This window comes from Castor canadensis, chromosome 13, assembly GCF_047511655.1.
Source record: "Castor canadensis chromosome 13, mCasCan1.hap1v2, whole genome shotgun sequence".
Lineage (NCBI taxonomy): Eukaryota > Metazoa > Chordata > Mammalia > Rodentia > Castoridae > Castor > Castor canadensis.
Window position 1 is genome coordinate 38741547 of NC_133398.1, and position 19274 is coordinate 38760820.

Sequence of the window (19274 nt, forward strand, 5' to 3'; positions counted from 1 at the left end):
TTTTGTGGCTCCCGTGGTAGTGGAGAGAAGTGCTGGAAGGGAACTGGCAGGTGGGGTGAGCAGTATTTACCTCTCCTTACCTCTTGCTGTTGGACCTGACCAGGCATCTCCCTTTATACTCTGGCCTAGCCTCTGGGCATGCTGGACTCAAGAAGGTAGGATAGTCCCTGTCCTCAAGGATTCACAGATGGGCTTACGGGGTTAGGACTAGGCACTGTGGTCAAGCATGGTTCAGGGACTCCAAAGTCAGACCTAGCTTGGAGGTCAGCTTAAGGGTATAGGTCAGGTGGCGGCCTGGGCTGGGAACCAAGAGGTGGACAAGGGTCAGTATAGGGTCAGACTGTGGTCTGGATATTGATCAAGCTATGTTGACATGTCCTGGGGAGCAGCCAGAGGCTTAGGCAGACTTGGGGTTCCTCTCATATTGAGAGCTCAGAACCTATTAGGCTGAGGGTATTCTATGTGGCCCATGAGGTCTGTGGTCTAGGACCAAGGTTGGGAGGGTACTTCATATGGTAAGCCAGGCTGGCTCCTGAGGGTCAGCCTGTACCCCTACTGTCTCTACCAGGCTCCAGCTTCATCTCCTTATGCCCCCCTCCTGTCTGGTCTTTAAAGTACGTAATTTGATTCCTGGGTGCCTGTCCAGGTTATGGGCCTGGCCCCCACAAAGGCTGCTCACATGCTAACGTGTTCCCTGACAGAGTCCGGAGTCCCTCCCGCCTGGCCAGCTGCCCGCGCCTAATGCATTGCTAATAACCAGGGTCTAGTTTCACAAGCCCCCCTCCCCCGCTAACGAGCTACAGGCAGCAGCCCTGCGCGTCGCTGCGCACACGCCTTACAGTGGACCTGGCACACTGCCCACCACACACACACACACGGGAACATGCACACACACACGTGCCTCTCAGCAGGAACTATGTTCCATGCATGCACAGGACTAACATGCCAAGACCATGCATTGTGTTGTGTAGGACTGACCGCCACACTGACCTGGACAGAGAAAATATGCAGGCTCTGTGGCAAAAAAACATGTGTGGCCCATGACACGTCCTAGCCCTGTACCATGCCTCATAGACATCGGGGTTGGTTAGATTTATGACTCTTTACAACTTGAATTTCACTCTGAACAGAATCTGTTCTCTACTATCTTTGATCTTGGAGAGAGGCAGGTGTGTGATTAAGAGAGGAAAGCAGAGAAAAACATCACTTGGATTTTTAGGAGGAAAATAGAGGCCAGGAATTGCAAAAGAATAGAGACCAGGAGGTCTATCAGGGGCTGTCTCAGCATAGACAAGGGTGAGGCAAGTACTGGGACCCAGCATGGGTTCCTTGCATCACCTGCTCAGGACCTAACTAAGCCAGGAGGCCTGGGGGATTCATCTGACATCTGTAGCTGGCTGGTAGAGGACTCCAAGGCAAGGTGGATGGCAGTGAGTAGGGAGTTCCTGCAATTGAGAAGTCTCTGTCTTAAGGGGGTAGATTAAGGAGTCAGTGACAAGTTAGCAAAAAGCATCCAGCCTAGGGGCTGTTACTGCCAAGAGATCATTGGCTGCTGGGCAATATTCCTAGAGGTATGGTGCCACAAGCCCACCAGTGAGGTGGCAATTCGATTTGCTCACCTTGGTTCTCTGCTTTGTCTTTGGGGAAAGACAAGATGTGGTCTACAGGCTAGGAAGGAGGGAGAAGGGGCCTACCGAGCCGAGATCTTTGCAGAAAGAGACTGGGGAGCCAGAAATAGGAGTCACCCTGACCCTTACCAGGGCCTCCCACATGAAGGCCAAAGACTCAGCAAAAATTAGAGGGCTTTCTATTCTCTTTGGATCTAACTACACATGCATGAATACACAAACACACATGCATGCACATGTGTCAACTTGTACAACTTGTCATGTCAGGTAGCCCAGACCCCAGTTTTCTGGGGGAGAAGATTAGAACAGGGACCAAAAGAGCCCTAAAGCCAGACATGGCCCAGAGCGGCCCCCTCCTCCGCCCCCGCCGGCTGCCCCTGTTTACGAGGCGGCTTAATGAGGCGGCGGGTGCCGCTGAGATGAACCAGAGCCCAGCCTGGGCCTGGGAGGGGCGCTGGACAGGCAGGGCAGCCTGGAGGGTGGGGGGAGACCAGCAGGATGGAGCCAGCCATTGGGGTGGGGTGGCAATGCCTTGAGGAAGAAATGGAGCAGCTGTCCTGCCACCCCCAAGAGCTGCCCCCACCCTTTTCTGCCTTAGGCAGTGTGATAACCACGTGAAGGCCTTCACTTTGGGGAGGCCCCAGCCAGGCGGGTGGATGTACTGGGTATCTGGGAACTCAGACTCTGTGCTGGAACCCACAGCAGTGCTGGCTGAAGTCCATTTGGTACTTTCCCCATTGCTTAATCCTCATTATAACCCTAAGAGGTAGATACTATCATTAACACCAGTTTACAGATGGGGCTGCAAAGCCATGGGAGCTAAGTAACTTGATTACCTAGCTAGTAAGGGATGGAGCCAAAATTTGAACTCAGGCAGCCTACCCCCAGTGTCAGTGTGCTTCAGCTGCTTGCTGATAGAAGAGGAGGGCACTGCACCATCCCTGGGCGCTCTCTCTCTCTGTTACTCTTACTCTTGGTACCCCCAGGCTAGGACTGAGGTCAGAGTTCAGGCACACTGGGATTGTGAGTTGGAACAATAGCAGCATCATAACCACTGAGGGAAATCATCCTGATTTCCCCTGAGATGTTCCAGTCTCCTTCAAGATTGCAGTACTGTCCATCAAGGCTGAAGTCCCTTAGGGTCTCCTCCCTGAGATGTCTTCACTCTCCCACAGGGATATGCTCAGTGTGTCCCCTCTTCCTTGGGGAGGCCCTCATTCCCTCGAGGGGTGCCTTTGCTCTCCTTTCCCCAGAGGTGCCCTTGCTTCCTCTGGGTGTGTCTCACTCTCTGACCTCCAGAGGGATCTTACTCTCCATCCCATGGTCTGGCTGCAGGTGGAGCTGTCAGATGGCACAGCGCACACCATCACAGATGCCTACGCTGGGAAAGAGTACATCATTCAGGTTGCAGCCAAGGACAATGAGATTGGGACATGGAGCGACTGGAGTGTGGCTGCCCATGCCACACCCTGGACTGAGGAACCACGACACCTCACCACTGAGGCCCAGGCCCCGGGTGAGCCTGCCCTTTGCCTCTGCTCCCTGTGGCTGTCATGGTCTGCCTTGTCACCTGGCCCTCTCCTGTTCCCTTCAGCTCCTTCCAGGAATAGGAACCTCTACTCCATACTCTCTGTAGTTGCTAGGCTCTCATCTGTCTGTCCAGTCTCTCTGTTCCTGGTCCTTGTTATCTAGACATCCTTGATAAGGGTTACTGGGTGTAGGGATCATTATGAGCTTTAGGAAACAGGATCTTCCTGATGGGGGAGGCAGGACACATTTGAAAGAAAGGAGACAGGGCTGTCTGTTGGGGGAGGCAGTACCAGTCTGATGCAATAAGCAGAAACAGTGTTCTTCATGAACTCCCAAATGTAGGTGGGACCCTAGCCTTGGGCCCTGCCCTGAGTTTCCCCCATGCTCCCTAGAGACCACGACCAGCACCACCAGCTCCCTGGCACCCCCACCCACCACGAAGATCTGTGACCCTGAGGAGCTGGGCAGCGGTGGAGGACCCTCAGTACCCTTCTTGATCAGTGTCCCTGTCACTCTGGCCCTGGCTGCCGCTGCCACCACTGCCAGCAGTCTCCTGATATGGTAGGTTGAGGGGGGCTGGGCAGGAGGGGGAGCCTGAGGGACCCCCATCCCAGTCTCATCCCTCACAGCCCCATACCCTGTCTCCCCAGAGCCCGGCATCCCATGAGGACATGCCAGAGCACCTGCAGAGGAGCAGGAGGCCGGAACTGAGCTTGCAGACCCCGGTTTCTATTTTGCACACGGGCAGGAGGACCTTTTGCATTCTCTTCAGACACAATTTGTAGAGACCCCGGCGGGCCCGGGCCTGCCGTCCCCTAGCCTTGCCACACCAAGCTACCCCCCCCTCCTTCTCTCAGGGGAGGAGGACCATGCAGCTAACCCACCCACCAAAGACCCTCCCCCCTTACCTTGCCCCCTGGGGCTGGACTCTCCAACGCCAGCGACTCCCAGGAGCCCTTGGGGGGCCTGAGGGGAGCCCCTCGCATCCATATTTTCTCCTCCTGCCCCAGCCTCCTGTCTGTCCCAGGGTCTCTGTTGCCACCATCAGATTATAAGCTCCTGACACTGGGGGGGCCCAGCCATCCCCCTCCTCCCAGTGCCCACGCTTTTCAGTCCTAACCTCTGCCCCTGTTTTGTACAACCCTCCCCTGACCCTATCCTACCCCCCAGTATTTAATGCCCTGTCAGTCCCTTCTAGTCTGACTCAATGGTAACTTGCTGTATTTGAATTTTTTATAGATGTATATACAGGGGTGGGAGGTTGTGGGGGGGGTTCTCATTAAACACCACCATTTCATGAGTCCTTGGAACAGAGCCACTTTGGGAGGGTACTCCTCTTCCAAGGACCCTTTCCCTGAAGGCCTGGAGGAGGAAAGGGAAGATGGTTGGGGAAGATGGGGAGACAGTTCAGCTTTCAGGCAGATGTATCTAGGCACAGTGTTCTCTACTGCCTCAGGATTTGGGCTTCCCTGGAGTATGCAGCCCAGAGCAAACTTGGAAGAAACAGGTCCCAGTGGGGGCTGGTCCCACACGGGGGTATTTGGGGTATTGGGTCAGTCCTGTAAGTTTCTGAAGTCCTGGCTGGGCCAGAGGCCTCTCAAGGATCATTTCCAGAGTTGCTTTCCAGGAGGAGATGGAAGATAGTGGGGAGGCTAGGCCTCATCCTTTGGGCAGGCACGCGTGCGTGCATGTGTGTGTGTGTGTGTGTGTGTGTGTGTATAGAAACAGACCAAAGGGGTCAGCAGGTTGGGCCTAGGGCTCAGCAAGGCCACAAGGTCTCAGAGCACAGATCCTGTGTGCTTAGGGGTGAACTTGTACTTCAGGCCTGGAATTACGGAGTATAGGTTGACCCCCAGGATTAGATTAGTTAGGACTCAGTGTGGAGCTGAGGAGGGGAAGGGCTTTGATTTACTGGATAGACAGTCTTTAGTCCAGATCTATGCCCTTCCAGTACCTAAACTGGGGTCCAAGGTTCCTTTGACTTCTAGCTGCTCCAGGCCTGCTAAGATCTAGCTCCCCTGAAAGAGGGGGATTCACAGTGCCTAGAGCACTAGTGATTGGGCCTGAACAAGGCACAGTCTCTGAGGGACTGCAGAATAAGGTGGCTGGCTCTCCCCAGGCTGGAAGAGAGTGTGTTCCAGGTGAGAAATTTGTGAAGCAAAGATGTGTCACCAGTGAGACCTGCAGCTTTCAAGCTGAATAGTCCCAACTGTGGGAGTGTATGGCCCCTCACTCACAGAAAGAGTGATCCCAGGATGGACATTCTGAGAAGTGCCCTGAACTCCCAGTTCTGCCTATCTGTTTGGTCCCTGTGTAGTGTGGCTCAGGGCAGAACCTGTACTTCAGGTCCAGCAGAAGAGAGAGTAAGGGATTGGCAACTGTCTTGCCCACGGACATTGTATTTCTGGAGTGGGTTGGTGGAAGTTAGAGGGTCTCTGACTTTTGCTGCCTTTCTACCTTGGTCATCCCTTACCCACCCACCGCCCACCCAGGGCTTGGGCATCAGCAATCTGGCCTCCATTAGCAACATGGGAAAGCAATTATGTGGAGCCTGGGGAGGAGGGAGCAAAAGTAGGGGAGGGGGCCTGCTGGAGCCTTAGAGGCTGATGGAGGGGAGGACTGGGGTATCTCCCTGCCCACAACCCTAAGAGAAATCCAGCCCCCTCCCAAGCCCTGCTGGGCATTGTCACTGCCTCTAGACTGGGCCTAGGGGTGGCCATCCTTCCTTGCAAATCCTGGTCCTTCTACGTCACAAAGATCACCTTGGAGGGTCTTGGATGCTGTCTACTGCTGACTCCCTTGAGTACTGTCCCTCCACCTTCCTTTCCCATGGCGGTTCTGAAGAGCCTGGGATAAGAATAGACTTCAGTTCTTGGAGCTAGAACAGAACCCAGAAAATTAAAACACTACTGAGGGGCCAGGGGGAATGAGAGGGTTGGATCTCAGAGCCAATGTGCACAGTAGGCCAGCCTTCCAGCCCACTAGTTCTTTATGTTACCCCAAGGTGCACTGGAGATGGGGACAACCTCTCTATGTTGTGTTCTATGAGGTCCTTGGCCACCTGATCTCTATTCCCATTCTTAGAACTCCAGACTCCTATAGTCCTCTCCTTTTCTTGCTGAACCCTGTGTTTGCCTCTTCCATTCCATTCTCAGAATATGACTTCGTCCTGGTCCCTGTCTTTGTATCTCTCTGTATATCTCTATACCATCTTTGTCTCTCTGTACATCTCCATCTGTTATCTCTTACCCAGTCTGTTCCCTTTGTTTCCATTTCTCCTCGTTTCCATCCTTGTCTTTGTATCTTCCTCTTCCTGGGCTTTGTCAATCTCTCTTTTTTGTCTCTCTCTCTCCTTCCCCCTTCCCCCATTTCTGTGTCTTTATCTCTGTATCTCCATCCCCATCCCTTATCTGTGCTTCTCTGTGTATATCTCTATCACCATCCTTGTCTTTCTCTGTGTGCATCTCTATCACTGACTTCATTTCTTGTCTCAGTCTCTCTTCACTGATTCTGCCATTCCTTCTTTCTTTGCCTCCCTCTGTGTGTTCCCACCCTGGTCCAGACCCCAGCCCGTGGCCACTGCTTCTCCCAGGCCTGAGCCAGGGGCTGTCCTGGATTCTGCTGCCCCCTCTCGGCCACCTGCCTGCCCTTCTTTCCTGCTCCCAGGCTGGTGACTTGTCAGCCCAGAAATCCCACATCTGTGTTCCCAGCAGCCAGCCAGGAGAAAGGGACCCATTAGGCAGAACTCCTTTCTGGGCAGCTGCTGGCCCTGACAACTCTCCAGAGCAGGGAGCTCACTACTTCTATAGGTTGGGACTCAGAAAGTTCATTCTCACATGCAGAGAACAGAGTGCTTGGCTCCATATCCCAGCTGTGTGTCCTCCACCTGTGTGTCTTTATGTCCTAAGGCCCACGTGTCCACTCTACCCCCATCCCAGAGCCACTGACCCTCAGAAGGGACCTGTCTGGGAATGCAGGGATGGAGAGCCCTGGGGGCAGAAAGAATTGGGGCACAATTCCTCCCAGGCTCCCCACTCTTCTGGAGGGGAAAGAGATGAGGTCTGAGGAAAGAAATAGGCTAGGCTTTATTGTCACTATGATGAGGAAGGCTAACCCAAAGGTGAGTGGGTCTGGTAGACCTGTATGACAGGATCAGCCTGAGGAGGGCTGGTGTGGGACATGCTTTGCAAAGGATCTTGTTTGAAAGGATCAGTCTATGGGGTCGGTTGATGGGTCCAGACAGGAGACTCATCTGAAGGACGTGCGTGTAAGGGACAAGATCACTGGTCCTAGTTTGCCTGGGACTTTTTCAGTTATAAGCACTAAATACCTCAAATCTTGGGAAATCCTTCTGTTCCAGGAAAATCGGGACAGGTGATCACTCTCCCTGAGAAGGTCTTGCTAACTGCATCAGTCTGGGTGGGCAGACTCGTCTGTAGGATATCTGAGAGTTCTTGGTCTTACAGGTCACTTTGAGGGGAGGCTTCTTTGGGCAAGGACCAGGCCAAAAAGGAGATGGATAGTTCTTGTGGGGTAGTAGCTTGGGAGTGGCCACCAGGGGGCAGGGCAGGTTCTCAGGAGATTTTTGAGGCAATGGCCCCAGCCAGACTATGGGGCTGTGTGCAACCAATGTCCACAATAGCAAGTGCCACTGCTGTTGTGCGCAAGTTGTGGTGATGGCGTGCAGCTGAGCACTGCGTTTGTGTTTTCGCATGGCTATGTGACCAGAGTCCACTGGTGGCCCATGAGTGAAAGGCTTATGTTAGAGAATGCTGGTGTGGCCATGGCTGAGGCCTTCCCTCTGGCTGTAGAGAAGACAGCAGGAGTACCTTGGGACTCAACAAGACAAGGAGGCAGTGGAGTGGAACAGCAGACAAGCTTCCCTGGGAGGGGCTGAGGATGGGAAAAGAGACCTGGAAGGACCTGAACACCAGAGGATTCCTTGAGATTCTAGACACAAGCATTTGGTCACACACAGGGCAGTCCCCCGACCAGTCTGCATGCACCACACCTACCTGCCCACTCGCCAGCTTCTCTACTACTTTTTCAGCTCCTCCAGCTGGACTCCCCCGTTCCCTAATTTTTGCTCCTATGTTCTCCTACTTCCATGCCTTGGCTAGTGCTGCGCTTCTGCCCAGGACACTTTCCTGTGAATCCTATGTGGTCCCTCTATTGCTACCCTGTGAAATGCTCTCTGCTGACTCCAAGACACCCACTGTGCTGAGGCCTACTTCTGTGGACCCTGTGTCATCCCAGGGAGCTGAAAGTGCTGGGGGCTAGGGCTGCCAGAATCTTGCCCAGAGGAAGACACCTGAGGGAAGAGGTACAGAAAGGCAAAGGTGGCATTGGACAACAAAAGTGAAGCTATCACAGAATCCCCCACTGTATCTCCACTAATAAAATGAACGGAAGTCAAAACAAAAACACTGCTCTAAACTTACCAATTCTAACCAAATAAATCTTTTAAATATAAACCCTTAAATATGATAAGCAGAAGAAAGTAACACACCTCCTACCTCCATTCCCCAAAGTAACACTGAGAAGGTGAACCAACAAAAAATACCAAGGATTCTTCATTAATATCCTAGAATCTGAGAGAAGTGAACCACCAGATGAGTAGGTAAGTTTAGGGAGAGTCTGAAAAAAAAAAAACTTTTTAAGTAAATGCCCTTTTGTTCTTCCATGACACCTCAGCAGAGGAAGAAGAGCTTGGCATCTTTCATAGTGTGGGTCTGAGGTTGCCCAGGCCAAGCCAAAGCTACAGAAATGGAATATGCTGTCCTCCAGTTGGGATAAGATGTACGAAAGGGCCTCAGGTGAGAGAGAGTATTTAGGTGCCATCAAGGTCAACAAGAAGCCTTAGCCAAGCCACCCTCAGACCATAGAATTGGGAGGGTGGAGATGGAAAGCAACAGTCAATTTCCAGGGAAGATAAACTGGTCCAGACAAGATGGGAAATGCTCAAGGATCCATACTCTAGGGCAAGGAGAGGTCTACTAAATAAAAGCAATGGTAGACAACAGTAAGAGAAGCAAATAATGGCATGAACTTTAGGCACATGCACCAAAACCAGATTATAGTCAGGAAGGAAGGAAAGAGGGAAAGTAAGAAGAGAGAAGGAAGGAATCCAGGAAGAAAATGCAAAAAATAGATGAAGAACCCAATCTAGAAGCAAACAAAACTGAAGGAATAAAAGCAGATTCCTGGCAAGTTCTTCCTGATGTTGAAGGCCTTATTAATAGTATGAAATCAATATGACAAAGAACCCAAGGACAAGATGATAAAACAACATAATGCAGTGAACAGGGAGATTAGAGAACTAAGAGAAAATAATGAAGACCAAAATAATAATATTACATATGTAACAAGCTAGAAACAGTAAAACACAGTGGATATGGCTAAAAATCAAAGCAACGTTGTATAGGAAAGGCACATGAGATACTGCAAGTAAATGTGGTGGGAAAAGATAAAGATATTAAAGCAATTAGAAGATAATAGGACAAAGAGAGCAACCATAAAGCATAACTATTAGCAGTCTTAAGTCTTCAAAAGCTGGGACACAAAAAAGATATTAAGGTATGAAATACGGGGAAAAAAAAATCCCCAAATGAAGGAAGAACCGAATATTCAACTTGAGAAAAAAAAAAAAAAACACACACACACCATATACCCGAATACTGACACAAAATAATTGACATTAAGACATTGATTCAGTTACCAAACTTCAAAAATACTGCAGGCACCAAGACAGAAGCAAGTCACAAATCAATCTGATCTCAGACTTCTTCAAGGCAAATTTGAAAAACAAAGATAACTGAGCAATATTTACAAAGTTCTGAGGGTAAAAAAGTTTCACCCAATCCAGGTGTTGGTGTCTCACACCTGTAATCCCAGCTACTTGGGAGGCTGAGCTCAGGAGGATTGCAGTTCAAGGCCAGTCTGGGCAAGTATTTCATGCGATCTGGTCTCCAAAATAACCAGTAAAATGGACTCGAGGTATGGCTCAAGTGGTAGAGTGCCAGTTTTGTGAGTACCTGCTTTGCAAGCGCGCAAGCCCTCAGTTCAAACCCCAGTCTCGTCCCTCCCCCAAAAAAGTGTCACCCAAACCCATAACCAAAAGTGTTGATCTCAATCTTGAATTTGGAGGCTAGAAAACTCATGAACCTTTCTAAAACAAAAACAAAAACGACTCGATGAAATCCAGTCAGCCAAGAGATTAATCAAAACCAGGAACTGAGGAAGGGAGATTCATGGTAAAAGGACTGGTGGTGACATTCATTCCACTTAGGTTAAGATTAAACTATGGGAATTTTAGTTGCAAGCAGAATGTAAATACTATAAATCCTGATGAAGTAAAAGCAACACTGACAACGTAATCTGGGGTGGAGAGGAGTGGTGGGTGGGAGGGCAGAGCCAGTTAGTTAATAGTGTATAAAACTGAAACATAATGGTAAAAATCCTATTCCGACCTCTTATTTGGAATCATTTTCCTAACTTGAGAGAAGTCTTTTAGGAATGACTAGTTTTTGAGGTGAGGAAGTAATTTAGCTGAAGTTCAGTTATTCCTTCCCTTTCAGTTTCTTTTGCCTCTGTTAAGTTCAAGTAGAAGGACATTTTCTACTTTTGGCTTAAAAAATAGCCTGTATAGCATGTCCCATTAGAACTGTAAGATAGTGCTACTCTTAGATATCTTTCTGTTTGTCTGGCTCTCACTCTATACCTCTCTGTCTCTTTCTCCATATGTATATGCGTACTAAATCATAACACCAGTCATTTCTGGGTGGTGAAACTGAGTGATTCATTGCATCTTTCATGTATTCTTTTGTATGGCTTATAGATAATGTTAATAATAGTATGTATCTTTTTCAGTATGTTTTTAAAATGTCTGCATCTATTTATCTACCTGTCTACTTATCTAGGTCTAAAGCAAATCACTTAGCCTCCGTGAGCCTCAGATTCCTCATCTTTAATGTCAGGATAACTAACTTTAGACTAGAGGGCATTTTGAAGATTGTGAGATAATATGCCACCCTACTTGTGTTAGGCTGAATAACACCTGATATGTCCAAGTCCTACTTTCCCAGAACCTGTGAATATTACCTTATATGACAAAAGGGACTTTGCAGATGTGATTAAATGAAGAATCTTGAGATGGGAAGGTTATCCTGGATTATCCAGATAAGCCTGATTTAATCATAATGACTCTAAAAGGAAAGAAGAGGAAGGGGTCAGAGCAGGTGATGGGATGATGGGGGAAGAGATTGGAGAGATGTGCTTTGAGGGTGGAGCAAGGGCCCATGAGCCAAGGAATACAAGCAGCCAGTAGAAGGGAAAAGGCAAGGAAACAGATTCTCCTTTCAAAGCCTACAGAAGGAACCAGCCTTGTAGACACCTTGACTTTAGCCCAGTGAAATGTATTTCAGGCCTCCAACCTTTCAGACTTTGAGAGAATAAATCTGTGTGGTTCGAAGCCACTAAGTTTATTATAGTAATTTGTTGCAGCAGTAACAGGAAACTAACATTTATACTTTCCTATGTGCTCTTCCTTTGGCCCAAGTTAACCTCATCCATCTCTTTTCATCCAGCCAACTCCTACTTGTTCAACATTTGATTCAAGTTTCCCTGACATTTCCCACCCTCTGCTGCTGCCCAGAGGAGGATGGCAGGATGAGTGTCCCTCACTGAAGTACTTGCCACCCTGTTATACTTTCTCTCTCTCTTTCTCTCTCTCTCTCTCTGTCTTTTGGGTCTTGCTGTATAGCCCAGGCTTGCCTTGAATCAAAATATTCCTGCCTCAGACTCCTAAATACTGGTATTACAGGAGTGTACCACCATGCCTGGATGCCTGTGAACATTTTTGTTTCTTTCCCTAGATATGTGGTATTTGTGTAGTGAGTGTTAAACGTGCACCTCTGTGTAAATGTGTGTTTTCTTGTTCATGCCTATACCTGTGGACTCATTATTGTTTATACTTGTATATTTGTGTGTGTGTGTGTGTGTGCTCTGTGGACTTATGTATTTGTATCTGTCAGTATATGCAGGTAAGGATGCCATTTGGTTTCTGCCTTCAAGGGCTTTGACTGCCTGAAACTTGTGCTAGATGTCAACTGAGTTTCGTCCCAGTTGCAGTCTTCCCTTTATTGTCTCATGCAGAAGGCTGGGGCCTTTTTTCTCCCCATCTCTGGCCCTGTGGAAGCTTACGCTTTTTTTTTTTTTTTTTTTTTTGGCAGTACTGGGGTTTGAACTCAGGGTCTCATGCTTGCTAGGCAGGTGCTCTACCATTTGAGTCATTCTGCCAGCCCTGTTTTGTGTTGGGTATTTTTGAGATAGGGTCTCAAGAACTATTTGCCCAGACTGGCTTTGAACCTCGATCTTTCTGATCTCTGCCTCCTGAGTAGCTAGGATTACAGGTGTGTACCTGGCAAGCCTACTCTTCTTGAGGGAATGAACCGTAGAGAGGGGAGAGGAGGCAAAGCAACCTAGAAACTGATTCTTCAAAACAGAAGGGTCTGTGTTTGCATAGGAAGGACCCACACATACTCCCTAATGATGGAGTGGGGCCAGGACAAGGATCCTGCACATTGTGCTCCCAATGTAGGGCATCTCAGCAGAGACCATGTGAATCACAGCATAAAATACCCAGGACACCTGCACAGTTGGGGAGGATGGGCTGAAAGGGCTCCAGTAATGCCCTTCCTACCGGCTCCAGGGGCTGGAATCTGGGAAAGAAGTTATATTTAGTTTAATCATTTCAACATTTTAAAAAATATAAAATTCTATGGCATTAAGTATACTCACATTTGTAGGCAACCATATATTTGAGTTTTATAAAGTAGAGAAACATTACTGGTGTGCACACTTCTGCACACAGAACACTGGGTTCAGGGGGTTCAGGATAACTAGAAAAACATACACCAATGGGAGGGGGACTAGGATCCTGAAGAGGCAGAGGACACCCCCTGGCCCTGGAGGAAAGGGCATGAGGAAGGCCGGGAGGCAAAGGCAGGAATATCTGGTGCAGATTCTCCTGTGATCAGTAGTGGGCTGGGTGGGAGCTGGGGTTGCAGAGAAGGTGGGATCATGCTCTGGGTTTTGAAAGCCAGGCTGAGTTTCTGAAACTTTTCCTGATAGTTAAGGGTCCAGGGGACTGGGAAGATCTGGTCAGCCTGTATTCTGGAGTGACTGTTTTGGAGGCTGTGCAGAGGAGGACAAGGAGGGAACAGAATGTGGAGTCCATGATAGCTAAGAGTCTGAAGGAGGTACTTTGAGTGAATGATAGGGAAGGTTCAAGAGCAGTTTCTTGCTGTGTTCAGGCAGGAGAAGGACTAGAGTTGAACAGTGAGAACAGTGCCTTTTAGAGCACAGGACCCCTCTGGCTTGATGAATGAGGATTAGGTAAGGAGGAAAAGGGAAGACTTGTATAATCTTGTTGACTGGGAGATATTAACATCATAGGAGGACAGACTTTGGGCAGACAGCAAGTAAGAGGCAGAATGGTTCAGAGGTAACCATTTCTTTCATCCTTTCTTCCTTCTCCTTCCTCCTCTTTCTTTCTTTCCTTCTCTCTCTCTCTCTCTCTCTCTCTCTCTCTCTCTCTCTCTCTCTCTCTCTCTGTTTGGTGGTGGGACTGGGACTAGTTTGAAGTCACAGCTTTGTCCTTGCAAAGCAAGACCCAATCTCAAAATAACCAGAGCAAAAAGGACTGGAGGTGTGACTCAAGCAGTAGCGTGCTTACCTAACAAATCCAAAACCCTAACAAATCAAACCCCAGTATACTGTAAAAGAAAGAAAGAGAAAAGAAAAACTGGCACAATGCCTGCTGTATTGTAACACTGCATAAATCTTGGTTCTTAATAACACTAACAGCAGCAACAACAACAACAATAAACAGTATCTGTAACATGGAAGCAAGATCTGGGTTAGTGTTAAAGCATTATTGGCATAGGAATGGCACTGAAGCACACAGAGGAGCTCACTTGAGAGGAGAAGATAGGGGAGGAGAGGAAGATGGGCACAAACAGCACAGCTCACAAAGGAGCTAAGGAGGGGTCAGGGAGGTGAGGAAGACAACATGCTGGAGGTGAGGGCAATGAAGCAAATTTGGGTTCTAATCCAGACTGTATCACCTGCTGCTATGAGGCCTTAGAAACACCCCTTGGCTGCATATCACCTTGGTTTGCTCATCTGTTCCTGGACCTGTCTTCCATGCAGATGAGGATTACTTATAAGAAACATAAAACTCCAGGGCTAGGAAGTATGGCTCAAGTGGTAGAGTGCCTGTCTAGTAAGCATGAGACCCTGAGTTCAAACCCCAGTACCACCACCAAAAAAAAAAAAAGAAAAGTAAAACTCCAACGGGTTTAGGTAGTTCATAAACAAGAGTTGTTGTTTTAGGAGAAGGAAAAAAATGTTCCTGGAGAAAGTGCCTGCATGGAAGGTAAGAGGATAGTTTCAAAAAGAGATCAACAGCCTCGATACTGCCAAGAAGTCAACAAAGATAAGGCTAAGAAATGTTCATTGGACGTAACAAGGAGGTGAAAGTGACCTTGGTGAACCAGCTTCAGGGATGGTGAGAGCAGAAAAGCAGAAGGCGGGGACAGCAGCAGAGGAGTGCTGGGAGGGGGGGGAAATAGAGCTGAAAAGAAGGTGACAGCTTGGCAGAGATGATGAAGACTGAGTAGGTGGGTGAGGGACAGTCATAAACGGGGTTTTGAGATGGGGAAATCAGAGTACATGGTGAGTTTGTCCATCCCTGAATGGAACTGCTGTGTCCTCTGTCTTTCCCCTGCCTGTGGAGGACAGGCTTGGAACTCGTTTTCCACACAAGGCTTCTCTGTCTGGTACAATCCCAGGCTCCTAGGTGCTCCCTGGGCCACAGCTGGGGTCATCCATTGTTGACGCTTGTTACCTCATCTCTCTGCCCTACTTTCCAGTGTGGCCTGGGAAAAGTTGAAAAGACTCCCTATCTTCTGCTCCAGCTTTAGCTTCTGTCCCTGACCCTGACTGCCTGGATCTGCACAGTGCAGAGGAGATGGTCAGTAGTAATAAAAACAGCTACCAATGATATCCTTTCTCCTGGGTCCCTCCCACCAGTATTCATTCATGAAAGAAACATGTAAGAAATTTTTAAATATTAAAAAATCCTCATACTTTCACATCTACTTGTATCTATTCTCCTTCTTCCTACTTTTTTTTTTTTTCCTTCAGTGCTGGGATTGAACTCAGGGCCTTGAACATGAAAGGAAAATGTTCTACCACTGAGTTACATCCCCAGTCCTCACTCATTCTTGAAATATGGCTTCCATTACACACTTTGTCTCCATTTCCTACTGCCCATTGGAACTACTTTTCACCATGTTAATCAACAACCTCCTTGTTCTTAAACACAGTGGTCCCTTTTCTGTAAAGTACTGTATCTCTCTCAAAAATTTAGATTGTTGACCCTTCCTTCCTTCCTTCTTTTCTTCCCTCCCTCCCTTCTTCCTTCCTTCCCCCACCTCCCCCTCTCTCCCTCGTCCCCTCCCTCCCTCCTTCCTTGCCTCCTTCCCTCCTTCCTTCCTTCCATTGTTGAAACAGTGTCTTGCTATGTTGCTCAGCTGGCCTGGAACTTGCTATGCAATCCAGACCGGCCTCAAACTCAGGATCCTCCTGCCTCTGCCTCCTGAATGCTGGAATTACACTCACATGCCATCATACCCTAGTTGACCTCTCCTTTTTCTTGAATCTCCATTCTTTCTTGGCTTCTCTAAAATATGGTCCTTCCTGGTTTTCCTTTTGCCTTCCTGACAGATCCTTCCCTACCTACTTTGCAGAGTTGTCTCCCCTACACCACATCCATAAAAATTAGCATGGTGGGTTCCTTTGTTTGGTGTGGATGGCACTCCATTCTGGTGGGAACTGCCTTTCACTCAATGTGACTATCATGGGAGCCACTACACCCACCTCTACCCTCACAACAGATCATTGGTTGTAGGGAGTGGTATCTGACCAAAGCCAGGCTAATGAGAGCAAGTCCCTAAGAATTTGGAACTGGAACTGAGAATAATACCAGAACTGGAATTGTAGAAGATGGTTATCTGGATTATAAACTGTGAAGTTTAAGTATTGTCAGAAGCTGGTTTTTGTTTGTTTGTTTGATCGGTTTTTTGGTGGTACTAGGGTTTGAACTCAGGGCCTTGTGCTTGCTAGGCAGGCACTTTACCACTTGAGCCACACTCCTAGCCCTGTGTAGGGTCTAGCTTTATGCCCAAACCAGCCTGGACCTCGGATTCTATTTGTGCTTCCCTGCTTAGTTAGGATGACAGGTATGTGCCACTGTGCCCAGCCATTAGTTGAGATGAGATCTCACAAATTTTTGCCTAAGCTGGCTTCATACTGCAATCCTCCCAATCTTAGCCTTCCAAGTAGCTAAGGTTACAGGTTTGAGTCACAGTGCCTGCCCCGGAAGCTGGGTTTATTATGATGAGGAATGGAGAAAAATTGGAAGCTTATCTGGAGAGACAAAAGGAGAGAAGGAGGGAAGGAGGGTGAAGCATAAAGAGAGGGAAAGAGAGAGATGGAGGAGAGGGAGAGAGAAAGAGAGAGTGCTGAAATGACAGGTATAGAGTCCCAATGATATTCAAGTTCCACATCCAATTATTTCCAAATTCTAGTCATATTCTTATGCTAGGATTCCACAAAACACTAGTTTTCTGAAAATAAATTCTTCTTTTGCCTGAGCTAGTTCAAGTTAGGTTTCTCACACCACAGAAAACAGATACCAGGACTGAAATAGTCTAAATGACAGACTTAAAAATGAGGAACTAAGTTGAGGTATATAGAGATGTCCTAATCTCAGTAAGGACGTCCTAATCTCAGCCTGAGGATCTGGAAGTCCTTTCTGTGTGGTAGCAAAGCAATTAGTTAAACCACAGCCCATTGTCTCTTCTGTTTTAGATCCCATGCCACTGAAGCTAAAGCACTTGAAGATACAATAAAAAGTCAAGAGAACAAAATGAAGAGCTGGGGGCATGCCTCAAATGGCAGAGGGGAAAGGAAGAAAGAGAGGGAGGGAGGGAGGGAAGAAAATTTGAAAATAAATAAATAAATATAAGAGTTATCCAGAATGGGTAGTCTGTAAGCAGTTAGGGGAAAACAGAGTACACATTTAACTTGGAGAAGGAAATTTGTGTTACCCTTGACCTTGGATTGCTAGAAGTTAGATAATGTGCCTTGCTGAATTTCAGAAGCTGTTATTTGCTATTTTTAATGTGAGATAGCAGCAACCAGGATGGAGATACACTGGAAGATTCAGAGGGATTGGGAAGCCCTTTTTGTTGTCCCTACCATGCCAGGCAAATGTGATGTCATCTCCATCATACAGTGCATTGTCTGGAATTGGATGAGGCAAGAGTACCATTCCATGACTGGAAGACAGGCTTCCAGCCCCATTAGTCCAGTCTCTGGCTTCCCATTAAGGCACAAGGGACATACTGCAGCCCCCAGACATACTGCAGAAAAAGAGAAGTCACTTGGAAAGCTTACTCAGGCCCTGGATCTTCTTAGAGGTTCAGACAGTATGGTTCCACAAAATGCTGGCATTCATTGTGGCAGTGGAAATCTGTTATATTCATGGATACCCTTCATCTTTTACTCAATTTTTCTATATGGGAAAAATTGCCATTTTAAAATCCTACCTCTTCAGTATAAAAGTCAAAAATAAAATTCCCAGCATCTCTTGCAGCTTGTTTATAGGCATTATTTCTCACCCACGTTAGACTTCCAGGTGGAAGTGAGATACAGGTGAGGCAAAAATGACTGAAGTTCACTGATATTTCTGGTTCTCCTCTCCTTCAGAGCACTAGGAAGACTGGACTTGCCATGTCCCTTAATGTTAGGTATGGCTGTGAGATTTGTTTCGATCAATGCAATGTGAGCAAAAGTCAGTGTATGCTTCTCCTCATTCCCTTCTCCTGCCACAGCAGACCCTGAAACTCATGTTAAGAAGGTGACATCATCATAAGATGGTGGAGCCTCCAACAGCCTGGATCCTTCAGTGACCACAGTGAGTAACACTCCCCATGCTGAAACTATACCATGAGCATGAATATATCTTTGTTCAAAGCCAGTGAGATTTGGGGTTATTTGGAATTACTATGCCACCTGGCTAATCCTGATTGATAGAGGTAGGAAGCAGGCTGCACACAGGACTTCGATTTCTATTGTTGTTGGTAGCAACACAAGTGTCCAACTTTGGGGGTGGTAGTGGCAACAGCAGTGGTTTCCCAGAGGTTGCAATAATGAGTTCCTACCACAGAGTGCTATGGAGCTTGTAAAATTAGCAGTCAAATTGAACGCTTGATACTCGGTATTCAGAGAGGCAATGGCTGTGGTTTCCTCATCAGTTGTGTGGTATGGTTTGGATATTGTTCCTAGAAGCTTAGACTCAAGCCCATTTCCCCAGCCCTCCTAACAATTCTGAGCTAAATGATCTCTTTTAACAAATCCCTTTTCTGCTTAAACTATCCAGAGTGGATTCTAGTGTTTGTGAAAGAGAACCCTGACTGACAAAATTACTATATTTAATAAATTTCAGATTCTATCAATTATAAGAGGCAGGTTATTTCATGAACTCCTAAGAAAAAAAAAAGAGACTGAAAACTATTACATGCCAGTACTTGAAAAGCACATTCTGATTTCAAAGTTGTTTAAGTTAGAAAAAAACATTGCCCCTTAGAACTAATGAAATGTATTGTCAGCAAATGAAATTCCCCTCAAATGAAGTTGATGGGCAGCTGATTATGGTTTTAAACGAAGTGTATCCATACACCAAGTTCTGGGTCCCATCTCCAACACACACCCACACCACCCCACCCCAAAGAACTATAATCATCTGGAGGGGGGCCCCTCCATACCCAGTCCTCATAAATGCAGAGATCTACACGTGCTTAATCCCAGGACAGTCCCTAACATAACACCAGAAAGTGCAGTGCTAATCAGTGCAGTGCCCCACAACCACCCTCTCAGAACACTGGAGAAGGGAGCTTATCATTGTGGGCAAAACCTGAGGCAGTCACATTGGCTAACGGAGAAACTTCACAGCCAAGGAAGTAAATCAACAGTCAGATGCCATGAGGT

General features: G+C 47.6%; 1 protein-coding gene across 5 annotated transcripts in view; it reads left to right on the top strand.

The window, feature by feature from the left end:
• The window catches only part of Cntfr (ciliary neurotrophic factor receptor), a 43573-nt gene extending 33748 nt beyond the window's left edge, over positions 1–9825 (top strand). For all 5 annotated transcript variants that reach the window (XM_074051579.1, XM_074051577.1, XM_074051575.1 and 2 more), the window contains 3 exons: positions 2964–3144; positions 3551–3719; positions 3809–9825. In XM_074051579.1, coding sequence (XP_073907680.1) covers positions 2964–3144; positions 3551–3719; position 3809 — 351 coding nt within the window. In that variant the 3' untranslated portion in view covers positions 3810–9825. The remainder of the gene's footprint in view (positions 1–2963; positions 3145–3550; positions 3720–3808) is intronic.
• Positions 9826–19274: the final 9449 nt, after the last annotated feature.